The 17,489-nt window shown below is 36.3% G+C and overlaps 1 protein-coding gene across 1 annotated transcript; it reads left to right on the top strand.

Moving 5' to 3' along the window:
- The first annotated feature begins 232 nt into the window (after window positions 1–232).
- On the top strand, window positions 233–1,060 carry LOC115964945. The gene has a single exon (XM_031084166.1). It carries the CDS (start codon window positions 233–235, stop codon window positions 1,058–1,060), a length of 828 nt encoding a protein of 275 aa, XP_030940026.1.
- The last annotated feature ends 16,429 nt before the right edge of the window (window positions 1,061–17,489 follow it).

Below are 17,489 nucleotides of genomic sequence, written 5' to 3'. Positions count from 1 at the left end.
TTATATAATGATAAGGGTATTTTTGTCCTACAGGAAATTTAGTTGTTCATCCGTCCTAAGCAATCCCGACAAATGGGACAACAAAGAACAGAATGGCAGTCATCTCCTGACAGGAGATTGGCAAGAGAGTGAAGACCAAGAAGAAAGCAATATCCCCAACAGGCGAGATGGATTGAACAACACTGATCGTTTGTCAGAACTGGAGAGCAGCGCAATGCGCATGGTGTAGGACATGCAAATGATGAAGGAGAAGATGAACATGATGATGAACACCATGAGGGGACAAGTTTCCATCGATCTGGATGAGCTACTACAACGGACTGACTCACCCTTCATAGTGCAGGTAACTTTTTTCCCTCTTCTAGCCAACTTTCAGATGCCATTGGTGGAAGCATATGATGGGTCACGGGACTCGCTCGATCATCTGAAGTCATTCAAGACTCTTATGCACTTACAAGGAGTTCCAGATGAGATCATGTGCAGGGCATTCCCCACTACCCTTAAGGGACTAGTAAGGGTGTGGCTTAGCAAGATAGCCCCTAACATTATCACTACCTTCAAGGAATTGAGTGGACACTTCATCACCCACTTCATCGGAGGACAGAGGTACAAAAGGTCCTCGGCAAGCTTGTTGAACATCAAGCAATGGGACGATGAAAGCTTGAGATTATATGTGACTTGTTTCAACAAGGAAGCCCTTTTGATCGATGAGGCCGACGACGAAGTCTTAGTCATCACATTCACTAACAGGCTCCAATCAGGAGAATTCCTTTTCTCCATCTACAAGAACGACCCAATAATGATGGCCGACATGTTATACAAAGCTATTAAGTACATGAATGCAGAGGATGCCATGATTGCCCAAGGGGGTAGGCCGAAGAAGAGGGAAAGGCAAAAGGATCACCGTCAAGACAGAGGAAGGAAGTCAGCCTGGACGAATGACCGAAGTGACGATAAGAGATCAAAACCTCCGTTGGGGAGGACGGTCAACTTCACACCACTGAACACCCCGCTTGACCAAGTCCTCATGCATATAAGGAATGATGCGGCGTTGACCTGACCAAACAAGCTGAAAGGCAATCCAAACCAAAAGCCTAGAAATAAGTATTGTTGTTTCCACCAAGATCATAGGCACGAAACTTCCGAATGTTAAGACTTGACGCAGCAGATAGAAGCTCTCATCAAGCAAGGGAAGTTATAGCGATTCGTCAAAGGTAGAGAGAACCTGCCAAGGGACCCTGAACCTAACCGGCGAGTTGAGGAGCAGCCAAGGTCTCCGCTTGGAAAGATAAGGGTGATTGTTGGAGGAAGCACAATGCTCTTTTAAGAAGACAAGAAAGACATACTTACAGATGGTGCAAAGCGTCTAGATTTCTGGCCGACTGCCTAAGATGACTAAGGTCGACGACCTGACCATCAGCTTCATGGAAGAGGATGCCCGACAACTCCACCACCCTCATGAAGATACTCTGGTCATCAATCTACCAATAGCAGACTTCAACACCTAGCAAGTGCTAGTGGACAATGGGAATTCAGCAGACATCCTCTACTACACTACATTTTAGTAGATAAGGATCGACAAGGAGTGTCTTCTGCCCTCGGACACATCGCTAGTCGGATTTGGTAGTACCAAAGTCTTCCCTATCAGAACCATCACCCTACTAGTGACCATTGGAACATACCTTTAGCACCTCACTAAGGAAGTTGGTTTTCTAGTCGTCGATTGCTCCTCTGCCTACAATGCCATCATTGGGCGACCTATGCTCAATGCATGAAGAGCAGCCACGTCTACGTACCACTTAATGGTGAAATTCCCAACGGAGCATAGGATAGGAATAGCATGCGGAAAGCACTCGCGAATGCTACATAGCTATGTTAAAGATGGATAATCACCTAAAAACGTTGAACATCAAGGAGCAACGGGTTACAGTGGAACCGACAGAAAACCTGGAAGAGATCTCCCTAGATGACAACTTCCCAGGTCGGGTCACCTGTATCGGTACATAGGTAGACCATTTGGTCTGCAAGGAGTTCGCACTCTTCTTAAAGAATAATCAGGACATCTTTGCTTAGAGTTATGAGAACATGCCAGAGATTAATCCAAGTGTCATGGTTCACAATCTCAATGTGTCCTTATCCTTCCCTCCCATCTGACAAAAGAAGAGAGTTTTTGCCTAGGAGAGAGACAAGACCATAGTGGAAGAAGACCGCAAGTTGTTGGAAGCAGGCTTTATTAGGGAGGTTTATTATCTAGAATGGTTGGTTAACGTAGTAATGGTAAAAAAGGAATATGGCAAATGGAGGATGTGTGTAGACTTCATTGACCTAAACACAGCCAGCCCGAAAGACAATTACCCATTCCTGCATATTGACCTCCTTGTGGACTTGATGGCTGGGCACCAGCTATTGAGTTTCTTGGACGCTTTCTCTAGCTACAATTAGATCAAGTTGGTCAAAACTGACTAAGAAAAGACTTCATTCATTATAAGCCAAGGACTCTTCTATTATCAGGTCATGCCATTCGGTTTAAAGAACACTAGGGCAACGTATTAGAGGCTTGTGAATAGGATGTTCATCTAGTAGATGAGGTGGAATGTCGAGGTGTACATGGACAACATGCTTGTGAAGAGTGCAAAGGAAGATCGTCACCTGGAAGATCTACGGGAGACGTTTGAAACCCTACGCCTTTATGATATGAAACTTAATCCCAACAAATGTGTGTTCAAAGTATCATTAGGAAAATTTATAGGCTTTATGGTGTCGCAGCGAGGCGTGGAGGCTAATTCCGACAAAATTCAGGCCATATTGGAGATGAAACCTTCAAAGAACATCAAAGAGGTACAAAACTTAAATGGTAAAGTTACGGCTCTCAACAAGTTTGTCTCCAGGGTGACAGACAAATGCTTACCATTCTTCAAAAAGTTTAAGAAAGCCTCTGAATGGATCGACGAATGCTAGAAGGCCTTCGAGGAGTTGAAGACATACCCTGTGTCCGCACCACTACTTAGTCCGTCTAAACTCGAAGAAGAGCTCTCCCTCCACTTGGTTGTAACCCTAACAGTCGTCAATTCAACTCTCATCCGGGAAGAGGACTAAGTACAGTTACCAGTCTACTATACTAGTTTAGCACTTCGAGGGGCAAAAGAAAGGTACCCCTTATGGAAAAGTTAGCTTTTGCCCTAGTCACAACCGCCCGAAAGCTCAGGCCATACTTCTAAGCATACACCATAATGGTCCAGATGGACAAACCACTATGAAGGGCAATGAACAATCCGAAGGCAACCAGACGACTAGTCTTGTGGGCGATAAAGCTAGGCGAGTTCGACATACTGTACCAACCGAGGACCGCGATCAAGGCCCAAGCCTTGGCCGACATCGTCCCTGAATTCACAGCAAAGGAAGATAAAGACAGGAGACTAGTGACATGGATGATACGGATGGACGGCTCGTCCAACCAACGTACTAGGGGAGTCAAGGTCATCCTACAGTCACCAAAAGGAGATTTGATAGAGTGTGCAATCCATCTCCTATTTCCAAAAACTAATAGTGAGACAAAATATGAAGCAGTTCTCTCGAGTCTAGACCTGGCTAAAGCAACAAGGGCTTCGTCAGTAGGCATACACAACGACTCGCAAGTTATTGTTGAACACATCAACAGAGACTACAAGGTCAAAGGGGAATAGATGAAGGAATACCTAAGCATGGTCAAAGAAAGGGTAAGCTAGAAGTTCTTGGCTAAATTTGTGCAAGTCCCAAGGGAAGGGAATGAGCAAATTGATCATCTAGCCAAAGCAGCATCTGTGGAGCACATGGTCATCACCGGTGAGGTACTGTCCTTTATTCAATACTCACTTGCCATTAACGAAATAGATGTATAGTTGATCCCCTCAGGAATGGGACGCTTCTAGAAGATCACAATGCTTCCTAAAGGCTGAAGGTGCAGTAGTCACGCTTCGTAATAATTGGGGATGTTTACAAAAGGGGTTTCTCTCATCCGTACCTGATATGTTTAGTCCCCGATGAAGCAAACTGCGTCATGAAAGAAGTCTACGAGGTAGTATGTAGAAACCATTCAGGGGCATGCTCGCTAGTTCACAAACCTATACGAGTAAGGTACTATTGGCCCACTATGCAAAAGGACACCTAGTCCTATGTAAAAGTGTGCGATAAATGTCATCGCTTCAACAACATCATACGGCAGCCATCGGAATATCTTACCCCAATGAACGCTCCTTGGCCATTCGCTCGACATAATAGGACCCTTCCCTATGGCAATGTCGTAACTCAAGTTCCTCGTTGTAGGGATCGCCTATTTTACTAAATGGGTCAAGGCAAAACCTTTGTCCATTATCACTGAGAAGAATGTCTGAGGCTTTGTCTAGAAAAGCATCACTTGTTGCTTCAGCATCCCTAGAGTCTTCGTCTCTGATAATGGAAGGTAATTCGATAACGATGTATTCAGGGACTTCTGCTACTAGTTAGGGATCAAAAACCACTATTCCTCTCCCGCCCACCCTCAAGCCAACGGTCAAGTTGAGGTTACAAACCGATCTTTACTCAAGATGATCAAGACTTGGCTCGATGAGGTAAAGGGTATACTTCCAGATGAAATACCAAGTGTGCTATTGGCATACTGGACAATAGCTCGCACGCTTAAGGGCTAAACACCATTTCATCTCACCTTTGAGAGTGAAGCCATCATCTTGGAAAAAGTTGGACTGACTAGTTACAAGGTATCCTACCATGACGAAAGAAGGAACGAAGAAGGAATGCGCCTACAATTGGACCTTCTAGATGAGGTTAGGATGACGGCTGAACAATGGATCGCACGTTATCAAGACTTGATGGCAAAATACTACAACACCAAGGTCAAACCTCAGCATTTTCAAGTCGGGAACCTGGTCCTAAGGAAGGTGACAACAGCTACCAAAGACCCCGTGCAGGGCAAATTAGGCCCCAACTAGGAAGGACCCTACAAGATCGTTGACTGCCATAAGAAGGGGACCTACCACCTAGAGACCCTTGACGGACAAAGGCTCTACCACCCATGGAACACCAAGCACCTATGGAGATACTACTTGTAGTGGACTATTACAAACTATGTTATCGCTTTCTTCTTTTAATATTGTTAAAGTAGGATGTTAAGTTTTTCAATTATTGAAATGAGACTCTTGAGGATTATCAAACATATTATCTACATTTTTTCTACACTATTCGTATCTTTTGTCCAGTGTCTACCTTTTATGAAATAGTCTACAAAAATTTACTAAATCCTACCTACAAGATGGACGGATCACCAAAGACACTGACAGGTGCCTTAATCTCAAAAATTTTACTAAGTCCTACTTACGAAGTGGACGGATCATCAAGGACACCAATGGGTGCCTTATCCCAAAAAAATATTTAACAAGTCCTACCTATAGGGTGGACGGATCACCAAGGACACTGACGGGTGCCTTAGTCCCAAAAAATTTACTGTCCTACTTACGGGGTGGACAGATCATCAAGGAAACTGATGGGTGCATTGGTTTAGAATTTTTTTTTCTAAATCCTACCTACGGGGTAGACAGATCATGAAAGACATTGGCGGGTGCCTTGTGTTGAATTTATATGTACCTAATGTTCGTAGGAATTTAATTTCTACAACTTATTTAGGTAAACATGGATATTGTGTTATCCTGAAAGACAATGATGTAATAAAGAAGGATAAATTGTTTATCTGTTTTGGCAATATTGTGGATGGTCTTTATATTTTAACTCTTGATAAGCATGAATTATACAATTCTGAAGATAATGACTCTCATGTAAAATCATTAAACAAAAAGTTTCTTTCTGCTAATGATGCATATCTTTGGCACTTGCGTTTGGGTCATATTAATCCAAACAGAATTCAAAGACTGATCAAAGATGGACTCTTAGAGCCATTGGAGTTTGATGGATTTCCAATTTGTGATTCTTGTTTGGAGGGTAAAATGACCAAACGACCTTTTAATGCAAAAGGTAGAAGAGCCCAAGAGTTGCTTGAATTAGTTCATACGGATGTATGTGGTCCTATGTCAACCTAAGCAAAAGGAGTTTATGAGTACTTCATCACTTTTACAGATGATTACTCAAGATATGGTTATGTGTACCTAATGAGACGGAAGTCCAAAACCTTTGAAAAGTTCAAAGAGTTTAGGGCTGAAGTTGAGAATCAATTAGGTAAACGCATAAAGGCCATTCAATCTGATCGAGGTGGCGAATACCTTCTCGGAGATTTCAAGGATTACTTAATTCAAAATGGGATTGTATCCCAATTGACTGCACCTGGAACTCCACAAAAAAAATGGTGTAGCAGAGAGAAGGAATAAGACTCTTTTAGAAATGGTTAGGTCCATGATGAGTTATTCAATTATACCAATTTCCTTTTAGGGATATGCACTAAAAACTACAATGCATATTTTAAACTTAGTTCCATCAAAATTTGTTCCCAACACACCTAAGGAATTGTGGAGTGGGCGCAAGCCTAGTATGAAGTATTTCCACATTTGGGGATGTCCAGCACATGTGTTGAAAGGGAAGTTTGATAAGTTGGAAGCAAAAACGGAAGTGTGCATGTTTTTAGAATATTTAAAGGAAACTAAGGGTTATTTATTCTATAATCATAAAGATAACAAAGCGTTTGTTAGCACCAATGCCAAATTTTTGGAAGATGATTATGTAAATAATTTTAATCCTAGAAGTAAAGTTGTTTTGGCTAAAATAGATGAACCTGTAATTGAACAACCAATGGATGAAACTATCAGAATTCTTTTATCCATTGCTGCTCATTATGATTATATGATTTGGCAAATGGATGTCAAGACTGCATTTCTTAATGGCAATCTTAAATAAGAAATCTATATGATGCAACCGAAAGTTTCATAGTAAAGAACCAAGAACATATGGTATGCAAGTTGAAAAGGTCCATTTATGGACTTAAGCAAGCATTTAGTTTTGAACAAAATCTTGATGAACCATGTGTGTACAAAAGACATCAAGACAAAGTAGTAATGATCCTAGTGCTTTATGTTGATGATATTCTGCTCATTGGAAATGATGCAGGAGTAATGTCATCTGTAAAGATTTGGTTGTCAAGCCAATTTGATATGAAGGACTTAGGCGAAGCTAACTATATTCTAGGGATCAAGCTTTGGCGAGATCGTAAGAATAGAATGTTAGGTTTGTCACAAGCTGGATATATAGATAAGGTTCTTGAATGGTTTAGCATGCAGAACTCCAAGAAATGATTACTTCCTTTCAGACATGGAATTCCTCTGTCTAATGATCAAAAGCCTAAGACTATTAAGGAAGAAAACATAATGAGACAGATTCCCTATGCTTCTGCAATAGGAAGTCTCATGTATGCCATGCTTTGTACTAGGCCAGATATCTGTAATTTAGTTGGCATGGTTAGCAGATATCAATCAAATTCAGGACTTAAACATTGGCAAGCTATAAAGCATATTCTCAAGTATCTAAGGAGAATGAGAGATTATATGCTTGTTTATTGGTGTGAGGATTTGATACCTATTGGTTATACATATTTAGATTTTCAATCAGATATTGATTTCAGAAAGTCCACTTCAGGTTGTGTGTTCACCTTGGGAGGTGGAGCCATAAGTTGGAGGAGTGTTAAGCAATCTTGCATTGCCGACTCTACCATGGAAGCTGAATATGTTGCTGCTTGTGAAGCGGCAAAGAAAGCTGTTTGGCTCAAGAAATTCCTTTATGATCTTGGTGTTGTGAGAATTGAGCAAATTCCTATCACATTGTTCTACGACAATAGTGGAGCGGTTGCACAATCCAAGGATCCAAGGAATCACAAGAAAGAAAGTACCACATCATTCGAGACATTGTTGCTCGAGAAGATGTAGTAGTGGCAAAGATTGATAGTGCAAATAATCTAGCAGATCCCTTTACCAACGCCCTGCCCCAAAGGACTTTTGAGTCACATTTAAAGGGAATGGGAGTTAGATTAGTGCACAATAATCTTTAAGGCAAGTGGGAGATTATTAGGATTAGTGCCCTTAAATCTTATTGTATGATGTTATGTATGACATTATGTTGTGATTAATAAAATTGTTTTATTACTATTTAAAATAATGGTAACATGAATATTTGGACATTATCATATAGTCCATAAGATGCATAATATGTGATTTAGTCACAGAAAATATAAATTACAAGTTCTTTGTAAACTCAAAATTTTAGTTCATAGTTGGTAATGAAATTGGGCATTTCATCTGCGAGGACTATAACATATCAACTAAGATGATTTGTCTTAATCATGGAAGTGAAGACTTCTAGTTGGTATGTTGATATGTTTTAAGAATTAAGACATATTGAACTAAACCGCTGTGAGATTTATTATTCTCCTAACGACTGTTAAATGAATAATAAATCTCATGACTTTTATTTACATAAACTCTTAATCCTGAGAGAATAATGAACCTGATCATGAAGTGTAGGTTGCTTTGATATATCAGAAGTGAGATCTAAAGTCATGATCAAAACCTCAGTATGTTGGGCAACCACATTTAGTGTTGAGGGAACATATATTCTCAAGATGGAATTCATAATATCTTAACAGTGATATAAAATATTCACTTGAGATAAGTTTAATGGATTTGGTTATTCAGAGTGTTAGGCCTAACTACTTTAGTGAGGAGTTACTAAAGTATATATTTATGAATTTGGATTTCATAAATATATGATGAATAACTTAAAGGATTAAACCAGGTACTCAAGGATTAAGATGTAGTAATTTTCAAAGTAGCAATCAATATTCATGACTTTGTATTATTACGAATATTTTATGATGGGGTTGAGTGTATAACAAAGCCTTGGGATATAATTTATAAATAAGGCCTAGAGTGCAACTATATTTGTATGATGGTATTAAATATAGTTAATGGTAATTTTAGGCTTATCAAGAGTTGATAGAAAAGCCCAAAACTCATTAGAGTTAGTGTCTATGTGGGTCCTTTATGGACGGTGCCCAGGCCCAAGTAGAAGCAAGGACCCCGGGCCTTTAAGTTATTGTTTTAAGGGACTAGGCTTGGTTCACCGCAGCTAAATGGGTTGATTACGAGCTAGATAGTGCACAGAGCATGAATCTTACAACACATACATGCTAGCAAACAAAAAATATATGTATTGAATAGAAAGAAACATAAAAGAGGGGAATGTGATAAAGAAAGACACAAAGTAAAGCGTAAAGGATCCTTAAAACAATGTAAAATATTCCATTACTTTCTTAATTGTGTAATACACTATGCTCACTAGGACGTGTTACAAGGTCCAAATAAGTTCAAAAATCACAGACTTAGATGGCTCTTCAAGCCTCTAAGCCTTGCAAAGTTTGAATCCCTTTGAATCCACGTATGTTCTCCAATGGCTGTTTGAGGATACTGGGCGGTATTTCCCTCTCTTTTCCTACTTTCTTTTAGTTCTAACAGGGTTTTCTCAATGATTCTACTCTAATTCACTGTTGCTGAATGTCTTTCACTGTTGGCTGTTTCCCCTTTTTATTATGTCACCCTGGGGTTCCGGGGTACCTCTGATTCCCCCCATTTTCTCCCTTGGGTACCAGAACCAATGTTGTGCTAGCAACATTGGAGGTTGATCCCTTTCTTATTTCTCATAATTTTCTTATTTTGGTGCTTCTTCCCCAAAAGTCTCTTGTTGACTTTCTGTTCTGGGGTGTCCCTAGAGAGCTGACATTTGGTCCTTCTTCCTTCAAGGCTTCTAAACCTCACCTTTTCAGACTCAGATTTTGGCTGCCTTTTCTTTTGTCATTTTTCCCAAGTGAGCTAATTCCTTCCTGCCAGCTTGAAAGTTTTTCCAGCTACTTCCCTTCATGGTTCTTCTTTCTGGGTTCCCCGAGGTACCAGCCCCTTGTTCATGAATTGTTGGTTTCCAAGTTTTCTGGTTCCTTTCTGCATCATTGGGTGGTTGATAGGGACGTATCTATTCTCGTTCCTTGTGTTTCTTAGCACTCCTTTTGAGCTATCTTAATATCATCCTGGCTTTCTTGCACGTCCCAAGGATCCCGAGCTCCTGGCAATCCCTGGGTATCCTGACCCAGTTCTTTCCACTAGACTCCCTAGTGGTTTTTTGATCTTGGCGGGCTGGGCTTTTTCCTTTCATGGGTTCTAAGGCCTATCCGTTCATGGGTCTGGGCTCTTCCTTAAATCCCTTAATGGATTTGGGCTTACCATCTTTTTTTTTTCTTTATTGCATGCCCATGTCTTTTATTTTTTTTCATGGAGTTCAACTCTCTATGCCATTTTGGGCCTTGGTGCAACATTGTGACTTTTTAAACCTCAATAGTGTCTTATTGGTCCTTTTTGGTCCCACTCCAAGCCACATACTAAAGCCCAATTGGAATGACCCAAAAGGCTAGCCCAATTAGATAATCAATTATGTATAAGGAGAGAAACATACATAATTTTTGGGTAAGACACTTGATATGTGTGAAAGTGTATGTGAGTGTAAGTCACTCTCTTTTTCTCCCTTGAACTGATTGAGAGACCACACTTCTTGGGCATTAGTGGAATTGGAGTGAAGATTAAAAGTGTTCCCAAGTATGAGTAATCTTTGTTTTTGAATTTCACCACACCAAGGTATGCTCTCTTGTTGTTAAATTCTGAAATTTACATAGTACATGTTATCAATTGCGAATGAAGTAGATCTGTTAATTTTCCACTACATATGTTCTGTATGAGATACAAACCATGTTTTTCCAATAGATTCTACCACCCATCTTATCAAGGCTTCAATTTTTTCCTGGTTTGTTAACAAATTCCTCTGTATTTGATATTATTTTGGTTTGTTTTGTGTGATATAATTGGATGATTTAATTCTAGTTTTTTTCTTGATGTGATAATTAGATTTCTTGTTTGTAATTTTTTTAAAATTACCATTTTGGATAACTCTTCTTGATTAATCATGTACAATTTTTTTTTTTTTGAAAAATTATTTCCCAGGTTCTTAGCTAGCTTGAGTTTGTGTAAGTAGGTTCTGTTTTGAGGTTCTGTTGGGTTTGGTAATTATGATGTTCTCGTGTATAAATTTTGTTGTATAGGTATTTAGCTCATCTTTTTATGCTTATCAAATCAATATATTACTAAAAACTGAAGCGTAGCATTTATTGCTGCTACTCTCATGTTGCGCCACATCAGCTGCCACGTCATTCTTTTTTTCTTTTCTTTTTTAAAATATAATTTTTCCTACAATTTTAAAATGGTTTTTACAATTTTCAGCACTATAAATGCAGCTCACTACTTATTTATTTACTTCCACTACCACCCTATAATAAATCCAGTTCACTACTTATTTATTTACTTCTACTATCACCCTATAATATATAAATCTGTATAATTAATCTAGCCCATCTCTTATTTATTTAGTTCCACTATCAAGCCCAACCCAAAGCCTTTTCAGTTTAGCTTTAGGGTTTTGTGTAAGCCTTTTCAGCTTAAAGGAAAAAAAAAAAAAAAAAAAAAAAAAAAAAAACAAAACAAAACATTGAAGCCTTTCAAGCTTTAGGTTTATTTATTTATTTTTTTTTTCAAATTTTCTTATAATTGTTTTTAACATTTATTTTTTTAATATTTACACTTCTCTAACCTTTCTCTCTCCCTTACCATTTCATCTCCCCACTACTTCTTCAATCTTTCTCTCTCCCTTACCTTTTCATCTCCCCACTACCCTCTACATTAATCTTCCTTTATTTTTGTCTCTTCTCATTCACACCCTCTTACTATAAATTTGTTACCATCTCTTCTATTCTATGTATAGTTTTCCCTCACAAAAAAAAAAAAAAAAGGTTCCCTCTCTCTCTCTCTCTCTCTAAATTTTTTGGTGAATTTTTTATTTTTCTTGCATCTCTACTTTAGGTTGATAATTTTTCTATATTCTTTAAAACTCTATTTTGGGTTAATGCAATTTAGTTTTGTTTTTAAAATTGTGATTTAGTTTTGTTTTTTAAATTTGTTGTTGTTGTTTTTTTTTTTTTTTTTTTAAATTTTTTATTATTCTCTTTGATTGTTAAATGTTATCCTAATGCATTTTAAAGAATTAAATATAGCATATAAAAATATAATATTATTCTATTACATAGCATGATTTTGATAATTTGATATTTATTCTGTTACATAGCATGATTTTTTATAATGCTCAATTTAGATGTTAAATTATGAGACTTTACTCATTTTTGTTTATTTTCTAATCCTTTGTGGTGGACAAAGTACTCTTAATAGTTATATTAGAAGTACTCTATAATGCCATTTATTTGAAGAAAAGCAAAGGTTAGCCAAACGAAAATAATCGGATAGGTGACAAATTTTAACTTTTGCAATTTTATTTTTATTTTTATTATTTTATAACAATGCATGTATAGAAATTTAATTCTTAGATTTTGCTAATAATTGTTTATTTGATAATATGCTTTGGGCGGCCAAAATTATAATTTCTACAAAGAAAATAACCTTAATAGATTATCAAAAACAAAATTTTATTCTAATATTGGTTCAATTAATCATTTTTAAGTTTTATTAATTTTTTTTTTAGTTTACATTTTTTTTTTTGGTGTTTTGGATTGTTCCTATATTATATTTATGATTGTTCTTATAATAAATAAAAATATAATTACGAAATACATTACTCATTATTAGATTAGTTTAAATTGTAAAAAAAAAAATTTAATAAAACCACCATAAAAATTATTATCATGCGCAATGCGCGGGTTCGCGGCTAGTTGTAATCAATTGGTGTGTTAAGAAGAAATAAAGGAATTGCACCCAAAGAACAAATTTCTTTCATTGGTGACATTTAGCAAAAATATGAACCACGGGCAACAATTTTCTTCTTGTGATTTAAAGCTGCACTTCATGGGGATTAATGGTTGCTATCCTATTTATTCACTGATAGATAAATTATTTCTTTATATTGCATTTACAACAAGAAATTATTGTATCTTTGTTAAAACTTGTAATATTGTGATTATTGTGGCATAATTAGTTAATCTTCCCCTAACTTTGGTTAATGGCTGTTGTAATATGTGACCTTCATTATTTGTGAGCATTGTAATGATGATGTTTTCTCCATGATATTAAAAATTGTAAGCAATCCTAGTCCTTCCAATTCTTTGACCCCGCTTACATGGACAACAAGGTTGAAAATTGCTCAAGGAATTGGTATGGGCTTAATGTACATGAGTTTAGCCATTGAAAATGTGTTCATGGCAACAAGTTTATAGACCTAGCATTGCTGCTTGAAGTGTATGCAAAGAAGCAAGTTGTTGCAGCATTTCATATTACACTAGATTGCATTGAACTTGATCCAGAGATGTGGCCCAGGATACGAACAGTGTTAGAGAGTCTTGATTTTATAGAATCACAGAGAAGAAAGTAAAGAACATTGCAAAATTTAGGTTCTTGCTTATTTTTTATGTTGAAGGTGTTTGGTTTGGATATATATTTGGAGGGGGATTTGAATGTATATTTTCTTGGAAATATTTTTTTGAGTCAATGTATTGAAATATGGAGAATGTACAAGGAGTTAATTTCATACACTATTTCTAGCAAGTTTGCAATGAATGTGTATCAATCCAACCAATGTGTAATTTATTGATGTTGTCACCAATCTCCATAGCTCTGCTAAGTTTGATTTATTGAAGAGTATTTTTCTTATAAAAGAGAGCCAAATAAAAGGAAAATTTCAACAAATCTATTGCTAAATTTAAACTTCTAGGATTTAAGTTTCCATCCACATCACTATATTGCATTCATCAATTTGATTTCCTAAAGAGTATTGTTCTTATAAAAGAGATCCAAATAAAAGGAAAAGTTCAATAAATCTATTGCTAAATTTAAACTTCCTAAATTTATATTTCCATTCACATCACTATATTGCATTCATCAATTTGATTTCCTAAAAAGTATTGTTCTTATAAAAGAGCCAAAAAAAAGGAAAAGTTCAACAAATCTATTGCTAACAAATCTATTCTGTCCACATCACTATATTGAATTCATCTAAAGCCGATTGTTCAAATATGCAAATACATAGATACAAAAATATAGAAATGAACTTTCCATTGCATATGAAAATATCCACCCTTTGCAATTATAATTGGTACCTAACTAGAAGCTTACTCAAACATATATGGGACCTAAGATGTTTGAGTAGCTTCATTAGTTACAAAATATTTTTAAAAAGATCTATAAGCTCAGATGTGCTATCCAAAAGATCTGTCCAAAGTGTCTAATATGCTCTCTAAAAATTTGTCAAAGTTCTGTCAACTAGTTGTTATAACTATGCAATATATTGTCCAATAATTGTACAAAAACAAGGAAAACAGCCAATTTGGTGTTTTTCAAAGGTTATCAATATCAAGACCTATTGAAGCCTACAAAATATGCCACCAAATATAAATCAGTAAATGAAAGAAAAAAACTAAAAGGAAAAATATAAGTTTAAGTTGTAGCAAAATTTATAACAACTATAATGATTCAAGCCATATAATCTATCGTGATCTTGTCCAACCAAAAATCCACAATCAAAAGATTCCTACATATGACATTTAAACAAATTAATATTTCACTTTTTATACTAATGAAAGTAACTAGGTAGTAGGATATTAGAAAAAATTTATAAGTAATAGCATTAATTAGTTTGTAGGATATAACCAAAGAAATTTATGTGCATACTTGATTCAGACCATATAGCCTAACAACATTGTCTTGTCCAACCAAATTATTACAATTGAAAGATTCTTGCATATGAAATTTAAATAAATTTATGTGTCACTTTTTAACAGTAGTAATTGTTTAATAGGATATTAGAGAAAATATCTAATTGGTAGCATCATACTTGAGTTATGTTATCTACTAATTGTGATGGTTGTTCAACATTACTATATTTTTTCTGAGAATTAATAGTGTTAAGAATTTTCAATATTAAATATAAGATTCAATTTTTGTAATAAACCCAGCAAAAGAACCATAGTTGCTTATAGTCTTACGTAATAATGAACAACAGCAACAATATTCAGTACTCAAAATACCTAAAAATCCTATTCAATAGAAATTATACTCAAACTCCCTAAAAATAAGTAGTAAACAAATCTTTTCCACTAACAATAAATACCCATTCAAAACCAACAAAACCATCACCTCTTAAGCTATAGAACTCAGCTATGGTAGTAATTATAAGGACAAATATTCAGACTTCAAAAATAATGCAATTTGAGAAACAAATTTAAAGAAATAATTAGCTTAAATTTTTTTTTTCAATTACAACAAATTTAATGAAAATCAAACCTGAAAAAATTGAAAGCTATTGCCTTTGTCACTTTCAGAGAGAATGTCGAGAAACGATGGGGTGGTAGGAGTGGTGGTCCTTGGCGGTGAATATATGGGTGCGGGATGAGAATGGCAGAGGGAGAGAAGGTTGTTTGGGGTGGCATTGGCTGAGTGAGAGAGGGAATGGGGTGGAATCGGTGAAGAGGGAAGGAGGTGAGGAGGAGGAATGGAGACATGGTCAAGTGAGATTGGCGGCCTCTGCATGTGGCTGTGATTCTCTAGCCGGTCTGGGGTTCCTAAGAAATACAAAGTGGAGCCATGGAGGAGGAGCTTGGTTGTGTGTGGGACTATGGGTGTTGTCTGAGATTGAAAGAGAGAAGCTATTAATGTTAGGTTAATAGTTCTTCGCTTAAAATGGGTCATGTGTGCACATGACCCTTGCATATGTGTTTTTATTTTTATTTTTTTGACACCTATCCTTGTTTGCAGAGTTGTTGCTGGCTTGTGTGCAGGAAATGCTTGTCTATTTAAGTTGTCTACTTGTAGTTTAAAATTTGACACTTTATCCGTTAGGTTTTCGTAACACACCTCCCTATTTGCTGTTAAAAAACATACTTTTTTTTTTTTTTTTTGAAAACATAACATAAAACAGATATTAAACTATGGTTTGAAACTCTATGAACATTGAACATGAAATTTTTTTTTAAAAAAAAAAAAATACAAATTTAGACACATAAAAATTTCAAACAAACAAGAAGTCAAGCCACCTTGAAAGTTTTTCTAACTTTATTTTTCTGTTTGTAAGAAAATCTCTTAAATTTTGAGAACAAAGCCGATAATTCAATGCAACGGCCCATCAAAATTAACAAAACCAAAATCCCAAAAACAAAAAGGAAAATAACCCAAGACCAGGAGTATGAAATTTAATTAGAAAAAGACACCATGAAGAAGAAAGTAGCAACAACAATAAAGCTATGTTTGATGCCCTTCTCAGTTACATGACGTAGGTTAATCAGTTTGGTTGTTTGTCTCTAATTCATTGTAATCAATTTACAACTCTACATGTGCACGGCATTGGGCACTCGTACATGTCTCTCTCTCTCTCTCTCTCTCTCTGGTTGGGCCTCTATGCTTGAAATAGAATGGGTGATTTGACAATTTGGCTATGCCCAAGAGTATTGCTCACTGTAATGTTCATCCATTTTTTTGCAATATTTCAAACTCTAGCTTTTTGATCCGTTTTTTGTTATGTTATTATTTTTATTTTTTAATTAAAATGTGTTTTTCAATAAGCAATTTTCTTTTACAACAATGCTAATATGTATATATACAAACTTACAGTTCTTAGATGCCAATTTTTTTTAATAATAACTATAATAAAGCATGTTTTGAAAAAGGGTTTTACTAACTCTTAGGGGTACATATTACTAAACCATTTAAAGAAAAAATTTATGAAAAAAAAAAAAAAAGTTAGTAAAAGATAATTTTTTTATTAAATGTGATATATCTCAGCCGGTCTACCTACTTTTCTGGGATATATAACATAAATTCAAACAAGGGGCAGACCACCATTATGAGTGGAGAGTGTAGGATCCACCCTACCGTGGTACAAAATACCACCTATTAAATAAACCGATCCGTTCATTAACAGTTTGGATTTTGAAGGGTAAAAAAGTTCATTTATTTCTAACAAATCTTGTTTCGGAGCAGGAATGATAACTGAGTTGGGTCTTGTTGGTCTCAAACGTGGATGATAATCACTGTATTTACAGTGGTGATCACTTCAATCTGAGGCACCAATGTTCTATGATAAAGTTCGAACTGGAAGCCATGGAGGGCCAGAAGTGATGCGCATTAATATTTGAGTACAAAATTTGGCAAGCAACAGGAGTTAATATTTTCACTATCTTTTTATTTTGGTTAGATATGCAGCTCTATATGATGGAATCGGAACTGTCAAGTCTAGGTGTTAACTTGTACAAAGGCCTAGCACTCAGCTAGCAGAACTCTCAACATTTAGCATAATATCAAATTTTCATATCAATATTGGATAAAACTGACCATGAAAAGTCCGAGTCACACACGGACTCTTAAGTATCTGAGAAAGGAGAACAAAAACTGGCGTATTTTACAATTGGAAGAGGAAAATTGCAAGCAGCATCT

This window comes from Quercus lobata, chromosome 10, assembly GCF_001633185.2.
Source record: "Quercus lobata isolate SW786 chromosome 10, ValleyOak3.0 Primary Assembly, whole genome shotgun sequence".
Taxonomy (NCBI): Eukaryota; Viridiplantae; Streptophyta; class Magnoliopsida; order Fagales; family Fagaceae; genus Quercus; species Quercus lobata.
Note: the sequence above shows the minus strand (reverse complement) of the source record. Positions and strands in the feature narration are given on the sequence as shown.

What these genes read in the sequence shown, in the direction of transcription:
- LOC115964945 (XM_031084166.1), top strand. Translation starts at nt 233, where the DNA reads ATGCAAATGATGAAGGAGAAGATGAACATGATGATGAACACCATGAGG.